This window comes from Anguilla rostrata, chromosome 10, assembly GCF_018555375.3.
Source record: "Anguilla rostrata isolate EN2019 chromosome 10, ASM1855537v3, whole genome shotgun sequence".
NCBI lineage: Eukaryota > Metazoa > Chordata > Actinopteri > Anguilliformes > Anguillidae > Anguilla > Anguilla rostrata.
The window spans coordinates 44,079,871-44,093,392 of NC_057942.1; the positions used below are offsets into that span (position 1 = coordinate 44,079,871).

At 42.0% G+C, this 13,522-nt stretch overlaps 1 protein-coding gene across 1 annotated transcript in view; it reads left to right on the plus strand.

Moving 5' to 3' along the window:
* Positions 1–245: 245 nt before the first annotated feature.
* The window catches only part of LOC135233631 (ciliary neurotrophic factor receptor subunit alpha-like), a 200,200-nt gene continuing 186,923 nt past the window's right edge, over positions 246–13,522 (plus strand). Inside the window, exon 1 of the mRNA XM_064297384.1 lies at positions 246–338. Coding sequence (XP_064153454.1) covers positions 261–338 — 78 coding nt within the window. The 5' untranslated portion in view covers positions 246–260. The remainder of the gene's footprint in view (positions 339–13,522) is intronic.

Below are 13,522 nucleotides of genomic sequence, written 5' to 3' on the forward strand. Positions count from 1 at the left end.
AAGCTCATTCCACCCCTGGGGGGCCAGATCAGATAGGAGATGTGACCTGGTGGTACAGGTGTGCGGGGGGGAGGGGTTAGGGGTTAGGGGAGGGGCCAGGCGCTCATAGGTAGCAGAACTGAGAGATCTGGCAGGTGTGTGGGATCTGATTGAGCCTTTGAAGATATAAGGCCAGCCAGAAGGGAGGTGCAGTAGTCCAGACGGAGCATGACCAGCACCTGGACTGGGTTGAGTAGGTGGTGAAGGGATGAATTCTCCAGATGTTGTGCAGGTCTAATTTTTGTCATATTCTGCTCGAAGGAAGGGATCACTTAAGGGAGACCTCTACAGCCAATTTGGTGAGTACCAGTGATTAATTACCTGAATGACTATGCAAATGTGTGAAGGAGTAGCCATCAGTGCACAGACAGTGTGTGTAATTTTCAGATATTTTAATGTCTGCATAATATGTACTATTCAACGTTTTCCTCGACGGACTCTTGGGTTAGCATGCATGGAGTCTTGCAGGTGACTAATTGGTTGGAATGCTTCCAGGTGTGTCTAATTGCGGCTCTATTTAAGATCGATAAGATCAATGAGCTGATTAATGTCCAAACAATTAAGTGTAAATGTCCTCAGTGCCTGCATGTCTGGCTCGTTTGTTGTCTTGAAGAATCAGCTGGCTTTGTGACACAATGGATCAACCAAAGCTTTTATTGTTTTATTTAATTGTTAATTAACAAAATGAAAGTCTCAATGCCAGCCCAAGCCTATAATTATGCCATGCTAACAGCTGATTCACAAATGAATCGGAAGCAAGTCGAAGCAACTTACCGACCCATGTGATGTCTCATGCAAATATTTCTGTCTCCTCCAGAATATGCATATTGTAGTATATTAGTAGTATTCTCTGCAAATACAGTTGTAATAAGCAGGGCAGCTGCAATAAAAATACGAGAAATGTGCCCCTTTTTTCTGTCTTTTGGTTTCAGCAAGCTTAACACATTTTCAGGTGTGTGACTTTGGCAATATAAAGCCCACAGTGTAGCTATTACTCCCCAGGTTCCGCACAGTGATCGCCACTGTCCTTAACTGCAGGGCGAGAACAATGCTGCATTTTCAGGTGGAAAATGAATCGTTTTAAAAAAGGTTACTTGAGGCACAATTTGGATTCTGCTCAGATAAGTATCAACACATTGAATATTTATGATGGCTACACAGAGCATATTCCTGCTAATTATTCAGACTATTAGATAAAATAAAAATTCTCTACAGCTGAATTACGGGGTCTAACCACAGGCAAAGGGCAGTATAAGTATGTGCACTAAAATTATGGCTTTATACAGCATATGACAACATTAATGCAAACATTGCTTAGATCCAAACCTGGCTGGATCAGATATGAGTGTTGGAGCTCCTTAGAGCTGTAAATCAACCTCACAAGTAATGAGAGCAAGGGAAATCAATGCAAATAAGATCATGTCATTATAGGTACATTTCTTCCTTCACAATTTAAATGGAACCTATCGCAGTGATTGTGCTGGCTTGTTTTTTTTATTAAAATCACGCAAATTCACACAGCTGGCCAAGGAACAGCTGAGAAGCTACAGTTGTCCTTTGTCACTACTTTTGGTCCCCTAATATTGGGTGGGGGGGTGTATAAAAAGGGCTGTAATCCCTACAAGGATTACCTGATATGGATGTTAATACCCTTAAATTAAAGCTGACAGTCCACACTTTACCCTTACATTCATTGTTTAATTTCAAATACAAGGAATATATTCTCACTCTCACTCTCACTCTATATATATATATATATATATATATATATATAATTAATATGTATGTGTGTATAATGTATGTATATGTTCATTCACACCCATGAATGCACACACTTATATATGAGCAGTTGGTTAAAGCATTATGGTTCTCTAAGTGGCTTAACTGCTGCTGGGCTCTGTAATAAAGCCAGAGCTTTCCGGAAATAGGAAATTAAGTCAGTACAAGGGGCAATCAGCTCTTAATTAAAGATCTTCCCACTCTTCTTTAAAGATTATTCCTTCTAATGCGAGACCTTTCTGATAAAAATAAGCTCTTTGTGATAAATAAACAGAATTAATTGGCTTTGTTGCCGAGGCACAAGCTTTTCTGCTTCACAGAACAGGAAAACTGTGACACAGATTAAGTTTAATGATTACTGGGGTTTCAAAGCAAATATTCTCAACCAGTTCTCTTCCAGGCCTACAGCTGGAGTGCAATACATCTGTAATCTCTGCTTCTGGTCTTGTTAATATTATGGTGGACAAACTTAAGTCTGTTTTATAACGACAAATATTTCCTTTTCTTAGGGTTCTAATAATTGCATGCATGCATAATGTCAAATAATTCCATGGTTCAAGTCTTCATGTGCAGTGAACGATTAGGAAGTGTATATGTTTGAGCTGGTATCAGCTGGAGAGGCTATCTTTGGTTAATGTAGGCTACTGAAAAATGAGCAACATGTATCTTTTTTTAAAGATTTTAATAATTCCAGACAGAAATGTGAATGAGCTCGTATACAACGGAAAAAATTCCTGGAGCTCTAATGGCAGCAGAGAAAATGAGCTGAATTTTCAGCTGCACATACAGGATGAATCTGCTTTTAAGCTGAATGTGCCTTTCCTTTAGTTAAGGAGGGAAACGACTCCATTTGCATCTAGGACCTGCGCCAGTTCACTGACTCTCACAGGACTCAAAATGCTCTGTGCATCCTGAAGTCAGAAAGAGCTTCTTGCAATAGGCCCAGCGTCTTGAATCTCGCAGAATGCCAGAAGCATCACTTAAGCGTGGAAGGAATATGGAACAGCAGTGGCATGAATTGCAAATGACTAATTAATCATTTTTTCAAATGTTAATGTTATTAAGTCGGTAACTGACGGCTCTCGAGGTGTCCAGGCTTGATTCCTCAGACAGTAATTAATTGCACGCAGTAGAAAAAAAGACCCTTAGGCTTTCTTTAACACTCCGTCATGCCTGCATTTTCCTTACATGTACTGTGCATGGATTTATCCTTTTATTTTGGGCTCACCGCATGATGTAATTGTGCAGCCGCGATTGGCTGAGCTTTCGGAGGGAAATGGAGAGTGAGATGGCGCACGTAATCACAGCTGGATTTGTTTGTGTGCGTGAAGCATTTCCGTTTGATTTGCAGACTCTCTCTCCAGCTAATGCTTTGGTTTTATGTCCTTAATCATGGGTGTAATGTTTGTGAAGAGATGCCAGGAGAGATTTTGTGTTCATGACTTGGGTATGTTACTCCTTTTTTTTGTTCTCTTTTCGGGCCTGGTTGTGTAAGTGCCTCCTAAAAAGTGTGGGGTGTTTGTTTTGCCATTCTCGCATGTACACACTCAGGTTAGAACTTCCTGGTTTAAGATGCTGTATGACTGATCTTGAGCTTGTGACCGTCTGGGCCGTCAAGCTGAAGTTCAGCGCCTGTCCTCCAGGGGTCACTGTAGGCACTGTAAGGCTCAGCAATCTTTTGGAAGTAAGCACAGATACGAGACTAATTATAAAGGATGTGCTCATCAGTGCAAAACAATAAAACGAGGAAGCATGAACAAACAAACATCAGGAACATCCTGAGTGCACACAGACACATTTCATTTATTTTGCACAAATTATTGTACAAAGAGTACAAGAGACTGACAAAAAAACGCTAGAAAGACAACCAATATCTGGAATGAGCTGCTGAAATGATTTCTATAAAGAGAACATCAAAGAACCGGTCAAAACAGTTGACATTGTGCCTGTTGTCATTGATGGATCCACAGATTCAAAGGATCACAGTGTTTTGCACATTTTGTTTTGTTTCACAGGAACAGTTATTCTCGGGTAATTTGAGAGTCATTCAGGCAAACACAGCTGTATCTGCACCGAAATGACTCCTCAGGGGCCGGGGGCATTGTCAGATGTTTAAATGCGTTTGTCTGAGGTTGGCGATAAGCAACTGGCGGTGTTCATCTCAGACAGAGTGAGCTACTTTGGCAAGACCTTCAATGGGTCTAGTTGCCAAATGCAGTGCTTTTGGCATGTAAAGCACAGAGTGTAATTAGTGCAGGGGGAAATATTTTCTTGAAAGTTGCCAAACTGGTCACCACCATTAAAATGATTTTTGAAACCTTTCACAAATTAGGTAAACAGAACATCAGATAAATGCAAAGTTTTCTACTAATATAAGACTGCCTATTCAACCATGGAAAAAGCAGATGTAAACTTAGTGTTCTGCATTGAGCTGGGTTGGAACATGCACATCCAATATAGCGTAGGACCAGTGCCTGGCAGAAGCCCAAATCAACAGGGAAAAACACCCTGAGGAAGACCAGTTTGGGTTGAAACATCAATGTTTTTGATTATTAAATGGGAGCATTTTTCATTAGCTAAAAAGTATAGACGAATTGGGGGTTTTTCCCCCAATTTGGTGTTATGCAATGGAGAACCTTTAGACATACGGCAGATGTTATACACGGTTTGTGGAGATAGACGGTTCACCCTGTAGTGGTATATTAAAGGAGCTGAAGACATTGTTGGAAGAAATTCATGGTTAGACAAAATGGCTCCGTCATAGTGCAGCATTGACCCCATCAAGTAGTTCAAGAGTCGGTTCGACAGAATTCATAAAGCCCTCAATAAAGGAGGGTAGCTGACGAGTGAATGTCGAACGCTGGCATAACACGTCCCGAGCAAAGGTAGAACAATAAAAGGTCAATGCATTAAAACATCGGCTATAACAAATATGACGGCTCACAAATTTCTGATGGGGACTGTCACTTTGAACTTCAACACTGCAAATTAAAGGACATTTAGCACAGAAGACCAAACGGGAAGTGTCAGTTCATATGGTTACAATCCAGTGCGATCCAGGAGAAGCGCATTTTCAAATGGGTGGCTTTTCACACATGAATGCCGGTTCATGGAACAAGAATAAACCAGCCTACAATGATTATGCTTACAGTACCAGACATTTTACTTTACTTAAATGTATGACATTTGACTGCTGCCTTTGATTTTTATTTACACGCCCCTGTTGCAAGCAGTTTGTTTTTCATCTCAAAATATTTTAACACTGTATGGCAGGTCACTAATTTCAGGTCAGCCTTACCCCTCTTCCTAAAAGGAGCAGGCTTTAGTTTTCTTGGTGGACATTCATATAAATTGCTGCCAAGATGGTTTCTGCAGGGACTGACTGATAGTTTGATATGGGTAGTTTGAAAGAGAGGCTTGTGGACCCCTTGCTGGTGAAGGACTGCAGGACATACACGATGCAGCACAACACTCCCATGTCCTCTGGGTCCATGTCATTACGAAAGGATTAGGCTTTGGTTAGAATGAGTGAATTTATAACAATTAGAATGGCTTCAAGCATCTGATCACTGGTTCTAAGAGGTGCCAAACATTTGTGGGTCTTCTTGTGTGGGTCAGTGCAGATGTTCCTAAATAAAGAGTAGGTGTTCACTACACCTCCCTCCATTCACCCATTTATTTAAGAATTTTCTAAATGCTGTCCATTAAGCCAATGACTCATACTGTTTTTGGAAATATGTCCTTAACTGGCATCTAGATCACCCATTAGAGCACTCTGTTTACGCTTCTCCAGTGTCAGTAGCAATTTGTGTTCTTACATTATTTTTTTTGAAAGGCACTGAGCAGGAAACCAAAATCTTAAACGCTGAGTTTAAGTGGCTCCTGGCGTCATACTCATTGTATTACGTTGATTATTTTTCTTTGGTGGTGGTGTTTTTTTTGCTAAAGACCCCTTTGTGTAGCTGTTTTCAGCAGGGCTTGGATCCTCCCAATAAGTTTTTAGCATCAATGCGGATTTCAACTAGCTGCTTATCAGCACTGTTCAAGAATAACAATTCTGCTAACCAATAATACCCTGCTTAGGGAATTCTTCTGCTTGGGTTCTCAAGTGTTACCCCAGAAAATGGCAATGCACTCAAAACATTGCCTCACCCCCCTAGTGACGGCATTCTTTGATGGTAGAGCTGGGCTGTGCACCTTATTTTTAGGTGTACTGGTGTGAATTCCCACAATGCTATGTGGGTTCCCAATACCACTGTCAATGGCGTTTCATTGTTTTTCACCCAGTGAATATTAAAAACTGCACATTGCAATTGCATGAGAGAATTTGTGACGTACACTGTTGGGTGAATTGTCTGTTTGGAAGGAAACTCGTATTTGAACGAAAACGTGATGACGTGATGGGACATAGCAAATGGTGCGTGCAAAGTTTGTGGAAACACATGATGGGGTTGGAGCCAAGCGCTCTGTAGTAGATCACATTACACAGGTACGAAAACAGTTATATTAATCTTAAAAGAAATGTAGCCCATCTGGTTCTTCCTGTCTCATTGAGTCCTATCTCCGAGTCCTGGAAGTGTAAGGGTGCTGTCGGTGGACACAAAACTTATCTCCACTCCGGCCCTGGGGGAAAAACAGCCAGGAAGATTCTGCTCTCACAGGGATTAGAAAATGTCTGAGATTCTCTCTCTCTCTCTCTCTCTCTCTCTCTCTTTGTTTATTTATTTATTTTTGGTGTGGCAGAGATTGGAGGGAACATACAAAGGCACACTCACAAAGCAAACCAACAACAACAACAAATGACCAGTACCTCAATTTTCAAAGTGCAATATAATAAATATTTCCCACATATTGGTTATTGGCCCACTAGCTTTATATTGGTTTTTGACTGGATATTGGCAGGCTGCTTTAATGTTGAGCCCTGCGCATGTGGTGCCATGATGATTCACTTTCGCACAGTGTTTCACAGGCTGCACAGTGTTTAACAGGCCTGTGGATCCAGATTTACAGAAACCCAACAATACACTTGGATGCCAAACTGTGCCAGTATGCACAGGCTGAGTGTGCAGGAGAATGAGTACTATGGACAGTGTGTGCTATTTTCCGATGATACACTGTATCTTTCAGTGTTTAATTTTATTTACACGAATACGAGCGAGTTTGGCTATACGTGACGCGGCAGTATTACTCTCAGAACCCTGCCTGTTTCCACCAGTCAACCTTGACCACCGCAGAAATTTAATCATTAGCTGCAGTCTGGATTGCCTTTGAGCAAGAAAAGGCGAACGTGTCGAGTCCGTTCAGTCTGATGTCAGAACCGCACCGGTGGACAATGGCAGCCCAGGATGAATAGCCGAGCAGTCCTGACACCGCAGTATTGCAGCATCAACTGTTATCCCAAAGCCGGCCACTGCCACGGGCTGCAAACGAAAGCGATGTGACTCGCCTGTGTGTTTGTGTCAGCGGCCGGAATTACAGGTGAAGGTGGTGTTTTCCAGCTGAATTAAATCTCAGCTCTCTTTCATCTCTGCAAGGTGCTCCTGCTCTAAGCCCTCCAGTCCAGGCATTCCTCTCCAGGGAGAGTGCTGCTGCTGCTGCTGTTATAGTTCATACTGTAAGTGTGTTAGCCATTTTACCCCAGGAGAAGCGCTAATGATAAAAGCGACACTATGTATTTTGTTTATTTCCGTGTTCTTACAGGTGTAACAACCGTTTACCATTATATCTTTGATCTAGTTCATATCGAAGTTACAATGAAACAAGTTGGCAACATTTTTTTTAATAAGAAAACTACCCAGCTTTAGGACATCTTGTATGGGCATCTGTGCAATGTCGGATTTTTAGAACAACCTAGAAATATTTCTTAAAGCTCATCTCTCTGCTGCAGCTTGTGTTCGAAAAAGCTATGACTGGGCCCAAACAAATTGGGTTCTTTGAAGGTGAAACAAAGCTTTAAATGCTAGCAATACCCTAGACAGCAAAAGCTGCTACCTTACATATAGCATGCTTAGGAGGACACACTCTGATTACATAGAAAATGCCTTATTTGAAGCTCGCAAGCAGCTTAAATGTGCAAGTGCACTTATTTCATTAAACCAAAATATTGTGTAAATTACACAGAAAAAGATGGAATTAACACTCAGTGCCACATAGGCACAGGAACCTAACCACACAGGATGCACTGAAGGAGGTTCAATTTGTGTGTGTGTATATATATAAAACAAATAGCTGGAATGTTAACTAAAGGCAATGGATTTCATTAACTAACATGTTTTAGTAAAATTGCTGTAAGGCTGCTTTTAAGGTTCTCCCAAAAGCTAGAGGTCACAGAAAGCTGAAACGATTACTCTTTCCGTTAGACCACTGTGCAGACTTGCCTTGACTTCAGTGTTTTATTGCAATGGATGATGGTCTAAAACTGCCGAACACTTCCCTGGTTGACCACAAAGGCCTCCGGTGTTTCCCACTGCAATTTTCTTGTCAATATCTTTTGAGCTGACTGGCATGAGCTACAGATGCTCCGTCTGCATTCAAATACTCGATCTTCTGTGACTGATACACTATAAAACGTTCAGTGTTAATCAGCTGTTCCCAAGTACATACAGTATGGTCCCTGTTGACTCATATGTACTGTGTTAGAGTTAGTTAAACGCAGGATATTGTACTGTGTACTAAATTGCGGATTACAAAACCCAATGTTTTTCCTGGCAAATGACTTCAGAATTTTTAGCTAGCAAACCGCAAGCCATGGGCCACTCTTGATAAATCAAACTGACTGATTTGACATTGAACTCTGAGAGTTTGAAAGTACTTTGTGGAAATAATCAACGGGAACAAACCCTTTAATCGTGTATGATTCTTAATTTTTTTTGTCCTTACATATAATATGATGAACTGTATAAAGTAACAAATATTATACCGTGTTCACATTTGAAGCTCTTATTAGGCAGTATGTCCATCAAGTGTTTGAGATTAAACCAAACCACTATGAGCCCCATCATAACACTGAGCACACAGTGTTTTTTATAGCATACTTCTCTAAGCATTACTTTTTTGCTCGTGTTCCATTTTGTTTAATTCAAAAAATAGATTTTTTTTTGTCCCTGGCATTATACATTCTGAACCGAGAATCAGCCTATTGAAAGAAGTGGCCGTCCAATCCGAGCAGGCGGACCGCGGGGAGCTCTCCCGGTGGCCAGTGTGGGCCAGCAGTGCCATATTAAAACCGCTCTGAAATGCCCACACAGAGAAGCCGGCGCCCGGTGAGATGGCGGTCTGCGGCGGGCAGTGGCCTTTGCGTCTCCCCCGTGCTTTAAATCTCATCTGCACATCGCGCTGCGCAAGCTCATTAAATTCGGTCCGTGTTCCCCGCGAGCCGCGGAGTGACCCGGGCGATCCTGTCAGAGGAGCTAAATGGAGCGGCGACCTCGAGTGCGCCTGCGATTTAAAAAAAAATTTAAAAGGAAGGGAAATAAGGTCCTGTCCTCTCCATCATCACAGCAGCCCCCTGTACCGGAGCTCGCTGCCACAGGTCTGGGCAGCTGAACGGACAGACGGGCTGTCTGGACGCGCAGATGGAATCACGCATCCCCGTCCGTGCAAACTGTGATCCGGTGCGTAAACAGCCATTCACCGCCAGTGAGGAACAGTGTCTTTATCAGACTCCATATAGCATCATTCATCTGTAGTTTAAGCAGTTTATAGTTGGTGTGTGTTTTATTTTTATTTCTATTGGAAGAGAATCAATTATTGTAAGAATACCTGAAATGAGGTCTAACTGTCATGCATGGACATTCACTGATCGGAATCACCGTAAGTCTGTAATCTATTCTCGGTCTTCCTTGTCAGTATCTATGGTCATCAGAACTGATGGTGCTCGCTCTAACACCGATGGACCCGTGTACATAACAGTTGAAAAGTGCATTTGAATCTATGGCATGCACCGCTTTGGGACTGCATAATAAAATCAGAGTTTAAGGACATTTCAGCAGACGTTACTTTCCGGCTTTGATCGGGGGTAAAGTTAGAAAGTTTTTGCTTAAGCAGAACATTTTCATCCCAATCACATCCTGTGGAATTACAGAGCCCTCAGATGCCACTTCCTAGTGGCCACAGTGATTAAATATGGACTTCAGATGGAATGAGTTCAGATAATAATGAGACCCTTAACCACTGCGACAAGCTGTTGTGCGGGCAGTGGGAATAATAATATTAATAAAAACAATTATAACCGTAATAATAATAATAATGTGCCATTGTGTATGAACCCAAGGCTACAGACCCAGGGAGGAGAAGGTACAGTAATGACATGTTGCTCTTGTTGTGTGTAGGCTAGGCTAGCTGTTCAATAGGATCATTTTAAAAAGACAAATAATCTTTAATCTGGCACCATTCCAATGACCTTCCCAAAAAGACAGTCAATGTACTTGCATAAAATCCCAGATAAAATGTATTAATTATTTTATTTATATATTTTTCCCTGTTAAAGTCAATGGAGCAATTACCTGTCATGTAGACATAGATACCGCAGTTTTTGCTTCAGTGCATCTAGTTGGAAATTTGGTCTCAGTTTGCATCCTTACCCCCACCAACCCTGAAGCAATTTAATTTTTAACACTGTTAATTAAGCTGGGTTTCAAAAGCAACAGCTGTTGGAGCAACAGTTTGTGTGTATTACTGTCATTGGTGACAAATGTCATGCCAAAATCCAGCTGACAGAAATAACCATTGGAAAAGAGCAGGGTGACTCACACCATTAGTTCTCTGAAGTAAATGTCTTGAAGCCGCAGTAAAAAGTAAAAAAAGGTGTATTTCAAACATCACCTTCCCTTTCATGCAAATATTAGGCTTCATGAGGGAGAAATGTGATATATAGGCACAGAATATTCTTCATTCAGCACTGCATAAATGACAGATTTAAGATCATATTCATCTTGAAACCTGTGTGAGGACATTCATTTATTCTGTTTTATGTTTTGTGGACATCTGTGGCAGCTAAGCAGCTCTGCATTTCTCTGTGCCCTCTGCAAGAGGCCATTACAGTAGCCCTAGTACAGAGGTCTTGGTAGTTATAGTTGATCGTTTTAAAATCTTTTATGTTAAAGCTTTATTTTTTTACCTAGCTATTTTATTGTCCAGATTTATTGCTGAATATTGAATTTAGTTTTTTTTTTTCTTGGAAACTTGTACATTTTATTGAAGTCTATTCTGAGGTGGATGAAACGATCTATAAAAAAAATCCCTGTTTCTGTGGCTTAATGGCAGTAAAGGAAAAGTGCTCTCTTTCAGAGGACAGAGACATGGAAGGGATTTTAAAGCATCCCTGATAATCCATTCATATACACTGACAAAACCTAAAAACATACTGCTGGCGTCACAAAAACCTTTTATCCTCACAACAGGTATTCTAAGGAACAACAAAAAAACATTATTTCCTATTTACCAAGAAAACATTATCTAGTCACGTGGGGTTTTGAAACTAGTTTATTAATTGTTAGGTAATGAGACATCTACAGTACATGGAGCTGAATAAGAATTTTCTGTTTCAGTTTACATAAAAATAACCCAAAATAAGAAAAGGTGGACATCCAAAGTTTCAATGTCACACGGATGATGAGGCCAGTGTTAAAGAAGATCAGCTCTCCTGCATAAGCAATCATTAATGGAGGATTTCTTTACGGAAACAGCTGGGTTGATGCAGGGACTGCTGCTCATCTGAAGGTGTGCCCGAGGCCCTGGTGCACGGCTGAGCCACTGGAACCACAGCTGTCGATTGCTTCCTGATATTAAAGCTAATTCTCCTCGTACGTGAAATAAGGAAGCAATAAGCCCCAAACATTATCTGGGACACTTGAGCATCTGCATGCATGAGCGCCATCTTTCCCTAATGTGCAATCTGCACACCGTGGGAGCTGTTTGTGCTGCTTAGGGACCTCCTGCCTGGTTTCACATCTGAAAGTACACATTAGCTCTGCAGCCTCCTAATTCCCTGTCTGTCACTGGGGCTGTGCCTGCGGCCGTTCTGCTTCCCCGTCTTCGCACAGATGCGTAATTCCACGGATAGGCGCTCCACCGTCAGCTGGGTGGCCCGCGAGATGGGCGTGGCCCTTGAGATGGGTGGCCCGTGAGCTGGGCGTGGCCCGTGCGGTGGGCGTGGCCCACGTGGTGGGCGTGGCCCGCGAGCTGGGTGGCCCGCGCGGTGGGTGTTGGCGGATTCACCGAGCCCACAGTCCGGAGGTTCAGAGTGGCAGAGGTCCGGGCCCAATCTGTCCCTGTCCGGTCGGGAACATGGGGGGGAGACTGTGCTGAATTACAGGGTTCGCACAAGTGGGTGATTATTTTTCTTCTTGTCGGTAATCACCTCCTTCCTATGCTCAGCCCGGGCAGCAGGCCTAGCTTGTAAGCGGTCTGGCTGGGCATCTGCTGGGTTTTCTCCACCCTGCCTCCTTGGATGGGAAGCCAGGGACGCTCCCTGTCCAGCGGGGTGATGTACTGCCTGCCGCGCCTCTTCCAAACCCTCTCCGGCTGCGGGAACGATTTGCGGTGTCTGCAGTTTGAAAATTTCCTGGTGTGAATTCTTCCATGCCCTCCGGTTTTGACTTTAAGTGCAGAGTGTGTTTCAGCATATCATTTTCAAATTTGCCGGATTCAGATATCCCACACCCAATTTAAAATGCCAAGTGGTACTCCATCTACCGAGACCTCTCACAGAACTCGGCTGTCCCACGGACATCTGTTGCATCTCCACCGGAAGATTTGCAGCTGGCAGATTTCTGTGACACATCAGTCATCAAAGCACTGAAATCGAAGAGGAATTCATAAAAGACCTCCTTCAATTATCATGGGGGTTCTTTTTACTGAATTTCTCTCATAAAAAGTGTTATATCTTATTATACCTGCTCCTAGAAGATTATTTTTTTTATTTCTAAGTTATGACTATACATCAATCACTTTATAAATCATATTTTGTTTAATGTGAATGTCCAGGGTGCTTTGCCTCCGTGTCTTTTCCATCTTAGCCTGATATTGCTCTGCCGGTGCCTGCGTAACTGGATAAATGCGTTTACTGAAGAAATAATACGTAACCACAGGAAACTCCCGAGCTGAGGCATCATTGGTGTTTTCTCTGTCGGGTGAAGAGCCGTTACTCACTGAAAGGATATTGTAAATTAAATGGTAACGCAGTGAAAACATAAAGGTTGTAGGCAGCCACAGGTTCTTAAAGTCGAACAGCTTGTGACTTCCCTCTGTGACTGAGAGTGCATCCAGAGGCCAGCCTTCAGAAGTATATTAATATTATAAGTGAATGCTGATTAACAGTATAAGAATGTTTATACAGCCGTACCGTACTACAAGGCTGAGCAGCTACTTTAACATTTATTTGTGTGCATGCGACTTATGTGTGGGAAAAACTAAACTGACCCTGTGTGCAGCTTGGAGGTCTGCGTAAACTGCATTGCAATTGTGTGATTGAAGCTGATAAAGACTTTAGGGTGAGGATGAATAATTGTGGGTATTGTAGTTTAGGTAATACGACTCCATGGAGACGACACCTCTTTTCAGTTTTTATGTCTTATGCCTTGATACATTATTCCCTTAGCCTATATAACAAAGCTGCTATAATGTAGAAATGTTTAAATTGATTCAGTTTTGTCCTTTATTGTACCAAGATATTTTTGCAACATATGGTTTCGTATTATTTATG